This window comes from Cebus imitator, unplaced genomic scaffold (genome assembly GCF_001604975.1).
Source record: "Cebus imitator isolate Cc_AM_T3 unplaced genomic scaffold, Cebus_imitator-1.0 Scaffold78, whole genome shotgun sequence".
NCBI classification, from domain to species: domain Eukaryota; kingdom Metazoa; phylum Chordata; class Mammalia; order Primates; family Cebidae; genus Cebus; species Cebus imitator.
The window spans coordinates 5389777-5406151 of NW_016107393.1; the positions used below are offsets into that span (position 1 = coordinate 5389777).

Sequence of the window (16375 nt, forward strand, 5' to 3'; positions counted from 1 at the left end):
CACAAACCGAGAAATTTCTCCTTTCAGACTACGTGGTCCTTGAGAAATGAATGGAGAAATATAAACAAGATATGGCTGGAATAGCTACAAATGCCTCTTTCAGAAAATTTATAGTTTTTGATTATGGATAACCTGCTAATGAATAGATTTTGTTCAACTCTACTCCAAAATAATTTTTTTTCTGATTTGATAAGAGAGCTAAACAATATTTGAAACATATTGCTTATGTTTTATGTGGAATCCAGTTTCCTGAAGACTTCTGGCATTGCCAATGGGGTCAGAATTTGAGGCCCCAAGGAATACATGGAGATAATATTAGGAATATTTTGATGTTTTTGTGTAAAGAGCTGGCAATATTTGCATATATTTTGGGAGTTATTCTTTGGCTATAACTTCCTTGGTACAAATTAGAGAGACACTGTAATTGTGGTTGTCTGTTGTCCCGTTGTATGTGCTCTATGAACATGTTTTGTGTGTGTGTGTGTCTGTGTGTGTGTGTCTGTGTGTGTTTATGTTTGTGTGTATTTATATGCTTGGGAAGCAGAAAATATTAACCTCCCCAATTTAGTGACAATCTATTAAGAAAAATAGAAATACACTTAAATCAGTGAATCTCAAAAAACTGTAATCTATTATTGGCTTCCCTTGTACTTTTGTCAGAGTCAATTTGACCTGAAAGGTGAGTTATTTAATTTTTATGTTTTAATTTGATGATAAGAGTATAAGACTGAATTTTTTTAAATTCTTGCTTTCACAACATAGTTGATTTAATCGGCATAATCAACAACAACAGCAAATAACAAAACAAAACAAAACAAAAACTTGTTTATTGAAATATTTAATAAGTGAGGCCCTCATAGTTGCCTTGGGAAAACACTGTCTTGGTGGGCATTGTGACACAGTAGGAAAAGTAGAAAACTGAATGATTGGATCCCATTGTGTTTCTAAAACATAAGGTTGTAGGTCTTGGGTTGAATTTTATAAACTCCTAATCAAAAGCAAAATATTAAGAAACCCCACTGGCATTTAATAATCTAATGGATCAACTACACACATTGCTACAGTGGATCATATTTGATATTTAATAATGTGATAGCAAAAGCTTTCACATTGATAGACAGGATCGTTCAATTTAGTATATTCATAGCTGCCTGACAATGCCCCACATACTTATGGTGATTGCATCAGACACTTGTGATTGCCATACTAAAATGTCTGCCCTCCTTCATGTAAGAAAATACAATTTACCAGAAGTTTCCATAACTTTTTAGCATTTAGCAACCAAGATATCAGATTAGAATAAACAATGGTTTTATATACTATTCCCATTCCTAGCTGTTTAGCCATTTTGTTCTCTTACTACATGAAATATCAACTTCGTGCATGGTTGGATTTATAGAGAAATTCTACTATATATATGTGTATATGTTTGTGTATATATATTCACATACATACATATATACTGCTTGTTATAAAAGTAATACATGCTCATTATAAAAAGAAAAGCAGTACAAATGGAGTAAAACAGAATGTGCTATGCAATCACCCCAGGATAACTACAGTTAACATATTGGTAGCCTTCTGTGTGTGTATGTATATATATATATATATATATATATATATATATATATATAAAGAATATATATATATATGTGTGTATGTATGTATAGAGAGAGATATATATATATATATATACACACATATATATACACCACTCTATCTACAGATATCTATCCTTTATAAAATAAAAATACCATTCATTTAGTTTTGAAATATTTTTCACTTATATAGTATATGTTTTCATGTCAATACATATCTATATCATTGTCTTTAAGCAGATATTCTTTAATGAACTCCTCATTCAGTTTTTGGATCATGGTTGGTTAGTTTTTGAGCCTTGGGCTCAGGATCAGGAAAGCGGACCTAGGTCAAGAAGCCAAGAGACAGACACCATGCAATGTAGATGACAAGGTGAAAAAGAAACCCAGCCCAGAACATCTTCCCGCTGTGGAAGGTGCATGTGCAAGCACCTCTTCCTCCACCCCACCATTTCTCACAACACTTCATACACAGCACTGTCATAAGAACAACCCAAGCACTGCCATAAGAAACATTTGATGGAGCAATTAGTTCTTTCCAGAGACATATAGAAAGGATGTTGTCTTCACTGTAATCATGGTGATTGGACCGAGTGGGAAAGGAGATTTGATTTGGATAGTGACAAACTTGAGGAAATTTGACAGATGCTCTCATTAATGGATAGTGGCAGCAGCAGCAGAATCAGTGAGAAAAGGAAGTTGCTGAAACCTTAACTGTGAGGCTGATGACATCTAAGAGTCATTTCCCTGGTCCTCTTTCTGGACTGCTGAAAGGTGAGAAATCTGGGATGTCAAGAGGAAAACTTTTTCTATACCTTTCTTAAACCTTTGGGAGAAGGTTATCTCAGAAGAACACCACCCACCTCTGTCTCCCTCTCCTTCCTAGCTGTAAGTTGTGGTTTTATGTAAGTATAAGGCAATTACCAAATCATTTTGATATGTGTTGTTGAAAATGTTAATATGTGTATTACAAGAAAGAATATTACATGCCTAATATATTATACCTACTTCTCTTACAGAAATAGATGACAAGAGGGTGCCCAACACACAAGGGGAAGTAAGTTTTTAAAAATATTTTGTATAAATGTGTTCAAATCAATTAAAAATGCAAAAATTTTCTTGATTGATGTGATATAAAATATGGCACAACTGGAATAAAACTTCAGATTGCTCTTTCTGACCGAATAAACAGTAATATAGTGTCATTAAAATCTCTGCCTCTCGGTTACCTTTATTCTCTACCTATATAATGCTAACCCCTGAAAAAAACTTCTAAAATAAAACATTGCTTTTAATGGCAATATGGTATTGACAAATTCAATTTATTGAGACAAGTAATGTTGGAATCCCAGACAAATAGATGGGGGTTGAGGGATGACACCTTTTAAAGGGTCTTCTGGTGTGTAGAGCCAAAAGCCTGAAGCCAAAGTCTAGGGGGACTGAAGTCTTCCAAAGCCTGAGTAACCATATCCAAGGGGTTCACCTAGAAATGTGTTCAGATTTAAATTCAGCAGGCTGTCTGAACACTGTCACTCCCTATTTCCTCCAAATACATGTGTAGAAGTTTTTGTAGGAAATGAGGATCCAGGGGAGGACAGGGGAGTGTATAATGTTGAATATATGGAACACGAAATGAATACACTTGTTACCAGAAATGAAATAAATATTCAATAGGATGCTATGCAGAGTTAATAATCAATTCCCAAGATTGCAGGAGTAGGTATACAGCAATACTTAAAGAGGAAAATGTAGAAAGGACAAAATATCAAATAGTATATCACAAGACTTTTCTGAAAATTTTGTGAGATAGTAAAAGTGGAAATGCTTTGAAAACTAAACTCTTACATAAAGTAGTTTTTATTAGTAAGTTTACACTGCATTACTAACAACAATAAAAAATTTCTGTTGAGTTAATTTTCCATTTGATCTTTAAATATGTGTGTGGAACTAAACATTAAAAATCCCAGAAGTGATCGCTTCTCAAAACCAGCAAGATGTGGCTGAAAAATAGAAGTGCCCCAGAAATGTCAATCATTCATGTATTTAACATTAATATAGAGTTACCCTGTCTATACCTGTGCATAAAATACAGGTATCACAAAACTCTATTCTGGAGAAATTTGCTTGTATTATTTACTTAGCTGATATGGATTTGGTAACTGTTTTATTGAAGTTTTTAGTTTTTAATTGATTGCTTTTGCATTAGATAAATAACATCTTGATGATACCTTTAAGGGCAATTAATCTTTAGTAGGTATGAGGAAAGGTGCCTCAAGGTCTATTTACAACTATATAAAACAGTTTCTAGTTTATTTCAAGCTTTGTACATTATGTTATTCCTAATGTGCATAGCAAGCCTGGAACAATCTTCAAATAGTGTGTTGTAACTATTTACACTTGAACTTTTCAAAGTCAAAATAATTGCTCCAGATACTAAAACTCATTGATTAATACCCCTTCCCATGCCACATTAAAACACAAATCAACATGCTATTAAAACGCAGTCTTTGCCATTTTCTAATTGGGGTAGATCATATAATTTGTTAAACGAATAATATGTATATCTATTTTACATAGCTCTATGTCCTTATCTGTATTTTGACCCTGAAATAAGTTCTTATTTTTGTCATTTTGAAATGCAAAATAACTTTATCCTGATCCAATAATGCTTAGGTAGGAGTGTCACATAGCAGTTTTATTAGGAAAGAACTTACATTTTGAACATGTGAAGAATATTACCTCATTATAATTCGAAGTAAATGGAGGTAATAGTTGAACACGCCAATTCAAGAGGGTTAGATTGCTATTACTTTCCGAGGATCCTCATTGTCCTTCCTGAATCACTCAATAAACCCATGAACAGATACTGTTATTCCATGGATGTAGCTTTTGGAGCATACCTTGTCATGGAACTCAGACTGTTTTTCTCTCAAATGAAAAGGATTGGTGTCTCTTTTTCTCTTTCTTTTTAAAATAAATTAATGTTACTAGGTGGGAAAGTAAAATGATTTCAAGGCTGCTGTGAATGAAGAATCTTAAGATTAAATAGACCCTACTCCATATATCTCTTAAGTCTGTAATATGACTGAACATGTACATATGTACATATATATACATAGAATTTCTCCTTAATGAGATTCTATTTTATGGCAGAGAGAAATCGGAAAACTTTTCATAACATGGCACTGTGTTTATTTCCCTCACAGGTCTGATGGCATTGTACTTTGTATCCAAATCTAAGGCTTTTACTATTTTCTCTTTCTCCACAGTCACAGAATGCATCCCCTAAGCAAAGGAAGCAGAGTGTGTACACACCACCCACCATGAAAGGTACTGTTCAGGTACTGTTCCGGGTTGTCGTGAGTGCTGAGTCATGGCTGGTTGGCCATCTGTTCTCTAGGATCATACATTTGATCATAAGCTGGATCTAGTCTCAGCTCTGCAACTTGGCAGTGCAATGTTGATGTTTAGTAAGACACATTATCTACTTAAAACTTAGTTTCATCAAGAGTGGAATATGGGGTTGGACAAGATATAACTAGGGATCTAAGAATTTCAGTCTAGAAATTCATAATTTCCAAAATAATGACAAAGATTTTTTTTTTACCCCTTATTCACACACTTTCTTAAAAAGATTTTTCCAGAAGCCCTAATTACTCTTGCCAGTGTTGGCAGATGATCGCCATTTTTCTCTTGGTTTGTAAAGCAAAGCAGAATAAGTTTAATTTCAGGGAGACTGAATATGAAGTGTTGCCTCATTGTCTTGTGTCAGGAGCAGCTCTAAGAAAATCAAACAGCTATTCGCTGTACATGTAACAGCTGTTGAAACAACAACTAAGAATCTAGTTCAGATTCTGGATTTTTCCCAGAATTTTCTCCAAAATTGGAACTGCTAAAAGAAGACCCAGCGGTATCTTGACCAACATCAGTGCCAGGGAAAGCATCTTATTTCTCACACTGAAATGTTCCTGACTTGAGGTAGAGTCTGTCCAGTCCACTAGCTCATGTATTTTTCCAGTCTGGTGCTTGGGCTGTGGGCCTGGTGGTTGATCATGCTCAATTTGTCCAGCTCAGTTTCAACTGCATGAGAGGCCAGCTGAGCAGCTTCCTCTGGAGTCTGGAGACAGGGCTAAATTGGGAGTGAAATTTCCCGCTCTGTATTCTCTCTAGATTTGGGGCCTATTCATGGAGGCAGGATATAAATGAACACATTAATAGCTACTTTCAGTAAACTTCCTTCCTCATGCAGCTATAAAACACCATGTTTGCTTGTTCATAAGACTGCAGTACATAATACAATCGTTGGCATTGTACTTTATTCTAGGGTAATTATTGAGACTACTAGGCATCTCCCTCTGAAGACAAGTTTAAATTTTAAAGATATTTCCCCCATTGTAAGTGATTTTGTACTTTCAGGACACATCAGTTTTGGCATGAGTGGGCAACAAGGAAAGATATATGTTCACTCATTTAATTATTTCCTCTGTTTCCTGGAATAAAAAAAAAAAAAAGAAAAGAAAAAAACATTATTTCCTCTGATATATTTTAGGTTTGCTTAAGCTAAATGAAGCAATACTGTTCTCATGTCCTCAGAGAATAATAGTATTATTTTTAAACGAAAATCTTAAACCGAAAGTCTCAAGGGCCCATGGTGTTCATTATATTTATTTCTCAAATATCAAAAGAAAGTGGGATCCTAACATTTAGGGAAGTTAGTCCTATTACACATTTTTGCATAAAGCCTTATGCTGTCAAGTCCCCCCAAGATGCTCATTTAATGATAATCAGTTGTGGTCATAAATTAATGGCTTGAGAAAGCACAGTAATTGTTTTAAGAGGATTTCAGGGTATTATTACAAGTCATGTAGGTTCTCATTTATAACCATTTATAACTTCCTTTGGAAGTCCCCTGCTTATGATAAAAGAAAAAAGAAAGCTAAATCCACATATTTTATTTGGTTTACCTGTTCCTAAGAGCTAGAAATAAGCATTTTAAGACAAAGTTAAACAATGGTAACTCATGGCACATTGTGGGCACATTAAGAGGCTTCAGTTATAAGAAAGATGAATGAATAAAGGAAATGTTATTGAAATCTTAAATATGACACAATTGCTCTGAAATGTATAGTTCTTCAAATTGCAGTGGAATGGAACATGCAATTATTGAGTGTAAAAACATTTGCTGAGGGCACAGTGGTACATGCCTGCAGTCTCAGCTACTTGGGAGGCTGAGATAGGAGGATGGCTTGAGCCCAGGAGTTGGAGGCTATAATGCACTATGGTCATGCCTGTGAATAGCCATTGCATGTCCACCTGGGCAACATTGTGAGATCCAGTCTTTAAAAAACAATTATAAAATGAAAAAAGGAATTTGTACTCACAGATTCTTGTTCTACACCTTGTTGCCATTTGTGAATTTTTAAATGACAGATATCTAAATATTTCAAGGTATCTATTAGGTCTTTGTCTCATGCTAAGTTTTCTTTTTCTCTGGTTGAAATATCTTGATGTCAATTATACCTGTCATTTAGTTATTTTGCCTTCATTCTTGATCTTCTAATAGCTCCACTTTGCCTATATTATTCTAGAAGTGCATCATTCCAAATGAACCTAATGGTTAAGATGTGTTCTGATCAGAAACTTGTGGAGACTTCAATTAAGCCTGAAACCTCCTTCAACCCAGAAACTTTAATTCTCTTAAGGCAACCCAAGATCTTATCAGCTTTTTCTGGCAGCATTACATATTGTTGACAAATAGTGAGCTGACCATAAATTCAAAATGTCCAGGTATTTTACAGGTACAGGTTTCCATATTATTCACCATGTATTTTCTATTTCGATGTCTTTTTTTTTTTTTGGAGACAGAGTCTTGCTCTGTCACGAGGCTGGTGTGCAGTGGTGCAATCTCGGCTCACTTCAACCTCCGCCTCCTGGGTTCAAGAGTTGCTCCTGCATCAGCTTCATGAGTAGCTGGGACTACAGACGTGCACCATCATGCCCAGCTAATTTTTGTATTTTTAGTTGAGATGGGGTTTCACCATATTGGCCAGGATGCTCTTGATCTCTTGATCTCGTGATCCTCCCCTGCTCAGCCTCCCAAAGTGCTGGGATTATAGGCATGAGCCACCGCCCCCAACCCTTAATTTTTTTTTTTTTAATAAAAAACTAAGATAGTATTGTCATCCCAATTGAATTCTTCATAGTTGGAGACCGGCTGTTACATTGGCATTTTATATTTTATATCCTGATTCTATGATTCATTCTATTTTCAACTATCTCAATAGTGTGTCATCACTGGAAAGATAAACCTATGGTGTTATTTTTAACTGGTCCATAACAAATATATGAAACAAAACACAGCTAAAAGACAGCCCTGCAGCCCATATATCCCTCTCCAATTCACATTGATCTCATCGTTGCCACCATTTAACCATTTATCAGATGGATTTATTATATCAGGGTTCCATCCCTTCACCAGAGCTTATCATCAGCACTCCTATTAGATACATTGCTTTATTTCAGTTATCTTGTGCTAACCATGAGTCATAAATTTATGATACATATTATGCATAAAAATGACAGATGTTGAAGTTTGTGTAGAAAGCAGACTTTTTCATACTATATTACCTTGTGTAATATAGTATTTCATGATTATATCCATAGAAAGTTCAGATTATCAGAAAAATGATAGCTGATGACTAATACTCATGCACACTTCTCTGGTGTTTATATAGTGGTCAGCCCTGTAATTTACAGAACAGCCAATTAAATTATTGTTGGACAGCTTGAATCATGTTTTCAGAAAAGCAGATTTGAACGTTAGGACAGGAAATGGCTGACTCATTTCTATCCCCATTTTGTGTGTGTGTGTGTGTGTGTGTGTGTGTGTGTGTGTTACTGGAATGCAAATGCCTTCTACTGAAGAAAGCAAAGTAAGTGCTATTGATTTAAATGGAAATTTGAACATTAAACAAAGCAGCTGACTTAAAAATGACTTTGTAGGGCAGGGCCTGTTAATATTGCATTACCATTCTTAATGCATAGCCCATCGGATTTCTTATTTACTTTGGAAAAACATCTTTTTCCTCCCATTCTTTGTAATTTCTTATAAAACCTTCAGTGTCTGGATATTTTTCTTCTATGTCAAAAAGACTTCTTCTGGTATATCAAAAAGACCTTTGAATGCTTACAGCATTTTAACACATAAGTTTTTTTCTTTCTCTCCAAGGATGGCTGTGATCTTGATATTTTATTTTTTCCAAACTCTTCTCATAATAAAACAATAAATACAAATACAGAATAAATCAGAGAGCAAATCAACCAGGCCCAATAAGAAAGCCAACATGGATTTTGGAGGGTGCAAGATGAAAGTGGCAAGAATGGCAAGAATCAGACGTACTTCAGATCACCAACTGAAGCATGATCTTCTGAGCAGGGAAAACTGCTGATCATGGTAATATATGAGACATGGACTTTGGGGGACAAGCCATCATGGTTCAAACCTCAATGCCACCACTTGTTAGCTGTGCAACCTTCAGAAAATCAACAGGTTGTTAACCCCAGAAAACAACAACAAAGAAAAATATATTCAAATATGTTGGATGTATCTGGGAAATAGAAATGAAGATTATGACCAAGATGCACAGTTATGGCAAGCCACATATGCATCTGCAGAGGGAATGGAAAAGGGAAGCTTTTATTGGCACAGGGAGAAGTTCATATAAGCTGCTTGGAAACAGAGTTTATTGATTTTGGACACTCAGAGCCAGAATTGGCATCAGTTAATAGCCAATATAATTAAATGGCAATTTAATTACATTGCTGGACATACCTGTCCAGTAATGGCTGCAGATGCCATTACTGAACGGTGTTCTTTTGAGAACATCTTATCTGAATTGCAGTAGTCCTAAAGAAAGTATTTCTTGTGAGTTATTTTTAAAAGTCCCTGAGACAGCCTTTATCTCAGCCATACAGGCATGAACTCTTTCTTTTTGCTTTAGTATGTTGGACCTGACGAAAAAGCAATTTCATCCTAGTATCCGCAACTTTCACAGGGTTAGCCTGTCTCACTTCTCTCATGGGGAACATGAAAGTGATGCTTACCACACAGGATTACTGTAGGGACTGAATGAAACAAAATGAATAGAGAACATGCTTAATCAGGCACTCAATATGTGGAACTATTTTGAATAATTATTTGAGCCCTGGATTGAGAGTGGTGAATAGTCCTCGATTTCTACTTCACCCTGCAGCATGAAGGAATGATTTTGGGAGAGGCAGAGGAGAGGTGAGAGAACTTCAAGGAGAGTGAAATAGCTTTATTCTTATCCCAGAAGGAATTGAAAAGTCAGATTTAAGATATCTAGATCTAAAATACACACAGATTATCACACTTGCAACATTCACTCCATTTTTATTTAGCAAAAAGCCTCAGACAGACGTGTGAAATTTGTCTTCAACATTTTGCTCCCTTTTAAACAACTGTGGCTTTTCCTTCATTTCACCTAGCTCCTGTCCTCAGACACCATGTCCATTATTTTCCAACTATTATAACATTCCTGATACTTTAATTAATAAGTCTTCTATTTCAAAATAGCTGAAGAAAAAGGTGAGAGCTGATGGTAAATTTTGGGGTGCTATATCAGATTATGCAATAAATATTTCTTGCCAGGAGGATGAGCAGGAAATCATCACACCATATAAATGCTGCCTATACTTCAGCAGCATAGGTAAATCAACCATGACTGTGTTGGAATGTGACCAATTCACTCTTCCTGATTTCAAACCTCCTAATAATTATGACTCAAAAAACTCTCAAAAGGGATAGATCAGCTATAATATCCTGCTCTCATTACCCATTGCACATTGAAAATTGAGAGCAGGAAGAGAAGGCAGCAAGATCTCTTGGGCTTCTCGTCAGGCCATCGCCACCACACTAAATTCCTTTTAGAAACACTCCTGACCCTCTGTGGGTGTTCTTCAGGTATTCATCACATTTGCCTTTCTAACTCTTGGCTTTTTTGTTTGTGCTGGCTTAGTTTATTTACTGTGTAGGGTGGGGCTTATTTATGCAACTCAGGAAACATTTTAACAGATTTCTAGATAACAAGGAACATTCTAAATATATACAAGTCTTGCTTTCTTTCTTCTTCTTTTTTTTAACCCAAGTGTGCTCCTATTTCCAGACTCACTTCCTTTGCTTCTCTTTAATTTCTTACACTGAGTTTTATGCTCATCTTTCCTCATATCTTTGGATGTGGAGGGTGGGGTCAGGTTGGAGAAGCAATTTGAGGATGTACCTTTCTTGAAAGTCACTAAGATGTCTTTTTTTGGAGATCAACATTGAAAGAGAATGAAGGAAGAGGAAAATACCAGCAAGTATGAGTGAACTTCATCTTATATGATGTTGTCGTGGATTATTAGGTTAAAAGATCCAAACGATCTTGAGATAAATCAAATTGCAAATTTAAAATCTAGTCCAGCAACTTAATTAATTTCATGTGATTCCATTTAAACATTTGAAAAGAACACCATTTGTCAATATGGTTCCATTCATTTGTCTCTATATATTTACCTATTTTAAAATTAATCTTTTACATTTATATTTCTCTGTATAAATAACATAACAGCTTTTAAAATTGCTTTCTATTTGAGAAGCAGGGTAAAAGACAAACTTTTGCATTTGGTTTGAATAATTGAATCAAGAATCACTTTCTTTAAATCTTTCTCAAATATGCAAGTGGCAATATTCAATTGTGTAAGTACTAATAACACACTGCCAAAATCATTTAGGAGCCTTTGCCATGTGGAATGCTGCATTCAACTGGTGTGGATGCAGAGGTGAAAATCAAAGCCCTGGCCCTGTGGGAGACCAGTCTGGGGGAAGCAACATACAAGCGGATAGAGCATGCCATGTTAAGTCCTTTAATAGCGATTTAGACAAAGACATCTGGGGATGGGAGGAGACTCGCCGTAGGCGTACTGGACAGGAGGGTAAGGCCACTTTCAGATCACAGAAGTGACAGTCATATTTACACATAAGTCTGGAGAGTAAAATGGAGGTTGTTTTAGAAAGTCTCTGAGACAGTATCTCAGCCATACAAACATGAACTCTTCCTTTTTGCTTTTTGCTTTAATGTGTTTGGGCCTGACAAAAGAGCGATTTCATCCTACTATCTGCAACTTTCACAGGGTTAACCTGTCTCATTCCTCTCATTGGAAAAATGAAAGTGATACTTACCACACAGGATTACTGTAGGGACTGAATGAAACAAATGTGTAGAGAACATGCTTAGATCAGGCACACACATTGGAAAAGTGGTATGCATGGCTCATACCATTACCATTCCTTGGGCTCATGCAAACTTGTGAAGCATTTAAGATGATGCTATAATGTGAACAGTTAAATTCTGCATGGACCATCACGAAGAACTTTGCTGCCATGCAAAGACTAAATGGGTCTCACTAATGGGACTATGTAGATAATATCACTTTGCAAAGCATTTGAAGTTATTGTTCATTTGATTCCATTTTGAAATTTCTGCTTCACATCTTTGTCTTTGTTCTTAATAATATTACCTTTAAAACAGAATAAATCCTAACCCAAATTACATGTTTTAAAGTTAGACTTTATATATTAGAACAGGTTTGGATTTAAAGAAAAATTTTGAAGATAGCACAGAGAGTTTTCCTATGCCCCATATCCAGTTTTCCCTATTATTTTTGTCTTGTATAGTATGGCACGGTTATAATTAGTAAATCATACTTATATAAGGCAGTTCTTGCATTGCTATAAAGAAATAACTTGAGAATGGGTAATTTATAAAGAAAAGATTTATAATTTATAAAGAAAGGAGGTTTAATTGGCTTATGGTTCCACAGCCTGTACAGGAAGCATGATGCTGATACCTGCTCAGCTTCTGGGGAGGCTTCAGAAAATTTATAGTCATGGTAGAAGGTAAAGGGGGAGCCAGCACTTTCCATGGTCGAAGTAGGAGGAAGAGAGGGAGGGAAAGGTGCTACACACTTTTAAACAACCAGATCTCCCAATAACTCACTCATTCACTATCAAGAGAACAGCACTGGGAGGATGGTGCTAATCCATTCATAAAGGATCCACCCCTATGATCCAATCACCTTATCAATATGTAGACTTCGTTGTTAACTAAAGCCCATATTTTCTTTGTATTTGTTTAGTTTTTTCCAATGTCTTTTTTTCTGTTCCAGGAATCTATCCAGCATACCACATTATGTGTGGTTTCATGTCTTTTTAGGCTCATCTGGTCTGTGACAATTTCTCAGACTTCCCTTGTTTTTGGTGACCTTAAACATTTTAACGAATACTGGTTAGGTATTTTCTAGAATATCTCCTACTGGGATTTGTCTGATGTTTTTCTCATTATTAGATTGGGGTAGTGGTTTTTTGGAAGAAAGATGGTAAAGATAAAGTAATTTCATCCCATGATATGAAGGGCACATACTATCAATGTAGTTTATTGTTAATTTTGACCTTGATCACCTGACTGAGGTAGTAGTATTGGGGATTCTTCACCATAAAGTTATCCTTTTTCACTCCCTTTCCATATTGTACTCTTTGGAAGGCAGTCACTGTGTGTAGTACTCATTTAAAGAGTGGGAAGCTGGGCTGTACTTCCTTGAAGGAAATGTCCTGTACACACATAAATCATTTGGAATTCTTCTGCACAGATTTGTTTCTCCTCCCCCATTGATTTATTTGTTCATTTATTTTCATCAGTATGAACACATAGATACTTATTTTATACTTTGGATTATAACTCCATACTATATTATTAATTTTGTTGCTCAAATAGTTCCAGTTTTGGCTATTGGGGGATTTTTCCATTGACTCCTGTGTCCCATTGACATACCCCATTAATGTTAGGGTGTTGGTTTGTTTTAGCATGTCCTTACTTTCTGGGACTGAAAGATACTCTAGGCTCATTTTATGTATTTCTTGTCCTAGTCCTAAAATCAGCCTTTTCTCCAAGGAGCCCTCAAATATAATTTTAATTCCTGTTTGAGTCAGTATACTATAAAATATATGTTTGAATAAGCATGTGGTTACTAAAAATAGAGAAATCTATCTCCTTGCAAAAATGTGTGTACACCATGTCCATTAGTGTTGGAGCTACCAGCACGCTAAGATGTACACACTTCACTCATACTAACACTAATAGGAGTTTCAGGAAGTAAAAACAGTTTCTTATTACTAGAATAGGCAGATGCCATTTTTATGGACTTGTTCTCCTTTGTTTTATACCTAACGGAGTGTTCCCTGATGTTTTCTGAGATGAGATTTGTAATACCCCTTTATAAATGTGGAATTAGTAATAGATTGGCAGCCTTCTTGATGATTAGCTCTTTGCTTTACTTAAAGATTTTTAAAAAGATGTTTATAATATCTTATAGTTGTGTAGCACTTCAACATATACAATGTGCTTTTGTATAATTATTTGGCTTTTACAAAAAACTAGGAAAGGTAACTAAGATAGTTTATTTTAAAGGAAAGTGAGGATTACAGAAGAGCAGAGTTCCCATGTCAATTGTCCTTCCCCTTTACAAAACTAAGTCATGGCCCTTTTTAGGATGTCCTATGAAGTTCTGTTTGAATAGCAATGGGCTTCATTTTTTCCATTTGCCCATCTATCTTGTTTGCCCTAACTAAAATACAGAGGCCCTGCAGCCTTATAACTTGATGGAAAGTTTTTACAAGATCTTTTTATACTATTGTTTTTACAAAATGCTTAGTACCTTTGTTTTTAATAATTTTTGTATTTTAAACTCATGTTATTGATCCTTATGTAATAACAATTTTGTATTCCACCCAAGCTTGCCTTTAATCTTGTCTCTCTCCAGTTTTTCTCCCCCTCCCAGATAGCTGACCACACAAATCTGACTCTTGTTTTACATTCCTTGAAGTGTTCACTAATTCCTTTAGAACAAGACTCTGGAAATGATGTACAGGGCTCTTGAGGACCCGGCTCCTTCACTCTTGTCTAGCCTGGCCTCCCACTGCAGCCTCCTTTTCTCCATGCTGAGCTGCATTCAGTTCTTTGAAAATAATGCGTGGTTTCTGGTCTCTATGCTTTTATTCTGCAGTGTTATTTACACAAAGGTGTTTCTTTGTCTGCCTTCCTCCCAATTCTAAATTGTTTTAGTTGTGTTTCTTTGAGACTGAGAATGCATCTTACATACCCATATATGTGATATTTGTAATTCCTTCTAGCTAGACTGCAGAGTCCTTGAGGGCAGGGCCCATGCTCTATTTGTCCTCCAGGAGCATTCTAATTTGTCTTCTATTTGTATTTTAGAAGGCTCCTAATCAACGGTGAATCAGTGAGTGAATACTCTTTCTGATTTAAAAATAAGCGTACATTGGCTTAGTTTTAGCCACATTGAACAAAATTACAGTTTATTCACTGACTCAAACATTCATTCTAGACTCTAATAAAATGCTTACTGCCTATCTGCCAGATTATTTATTAGGCTCTTTTAGTTCAAGATAAGCTAATACAGTCCCTGTTTATTTGAAAAATGTAGTCAAATGAAAAAGAAAGTTATGTAAAAAATACTTGGAAGTTCCCTGAGATTGATATGGACAACGAAATTTGAACACAGAGAAGGAAATAACTGGCTGTTCCTGTCACAGCTAGGGAAGACTGGACAGAAGAAATGAATGGCATCTGTAAGTTGACGGAGAAGTGAGCTTTTGCTAGAGAAGTATGAGGGGTGGATTCCAGAAAGAGGGTTTGGCAGACCTGAAGGCAAAGAATGTGAATGGGCACATGAACTTGAAACACTGTGGACTAGGGGCAGAACCTGTAGAGGAGAAAAAACTGAACAGATGCAGGGAACTCGTCAAAGGCCTCCTGTGTCCTGTTCACAGAAGTTGGGATTTTATCCCAAGACAATAGGGCACTTCTGGATAATTTTGAAGATTGTTTGATAGGTTGCAGTATTTCTTGTGAGTGCTTTGAAGGTTTGGGGCCAGGGCTAAAGGACAAAGTAGTTGATTCACAGAGTTAGTTTTAAAAAGTTAGTCAATGATAGGTTATATTTGCCTCAGTTTATCTGCCTGTTCCCAACGCTCTTATTTATACAAGAATGGACAACTGCTAGCACCAACCTTTCTTTTTCTTTTATGCATTTAGGTTTTCTAAGTAGTAGCTATGATTTAGAGATGTCAAAATACTCATCATATTATCTTCCAAAATAGATCAGTGGAAATCCCTGTAAAACGTGTTAAAATATGAAAACGTCTAGATAAATTGAGAAATTGGTTCTTAGTGGGGCAAACTTAAGGTTACATTCTTCACAAACTTGTGCTGGTCTATAAAGCTTGTCTAAACATTTTCCCTCCTAAGACCTTATATTCTTGCCTGAACTTCAAAAAGGAGTCTGATATGCAAGATAATTTTAAGAGCAGTTTTATTAATTCCTTTCTCAATAGGTTGTCTTGACAAAATACCCAGCACCTCAGTTGTGGCTGAACTAGCTGAACTCTTTCTGCTAAATGTTTTCTGTGGGACAGTCAAAGATACCAGCAATGCTGTCAAACAATATACAAATATTTATTAAACTTGTACTCTGTGCAGCATTCCCAGATCTGTGTTCCTTTAAACAAATGAACTACCACATTCTAATCACCATAGGTCAAATTTTGAGGAAGGTTTACAGTTTGGGATTTTTCATTAAGAAAAAAAATGCCAAGTGGGATAAGAATGTTCAAAGGTTACAGTTTCCGGAAATTACTATGT

The 16375-nt window shown here is 35.7% G+C and overlaps 1 protein-coding gene across 2 annotated transcripts in view; it reads left to right on the plus strand.

Annotated features, from left to right (window-relative positions):
- The window catches only part of PPP1R1C (protein phosphatase 1 regulatory inhibitor subunit 1C), a 142140-nt gene that overhangs the window by 76152 nt on the left and 49613 nt on the right, over positions 1-16375 (plus strand). Inside the window, exons 3-4 of one of the 2 annotated variants that reach the window (XM_017532759.2) lie at positions 2618-2655; positions 4868-4928. In XM_017532759.2, coding sequence (XP_017388248.1) covers positions 2618-2655; positions 4868-4928 — 99 coding nt within the window. Of the gene's footprint in view, positions 1-2617; positions 2656-4867; positions 4940-16375 lie in introns of both variants that reach the window. The other variant, XM_037740052.1, reaches the window with a different exon arrangement.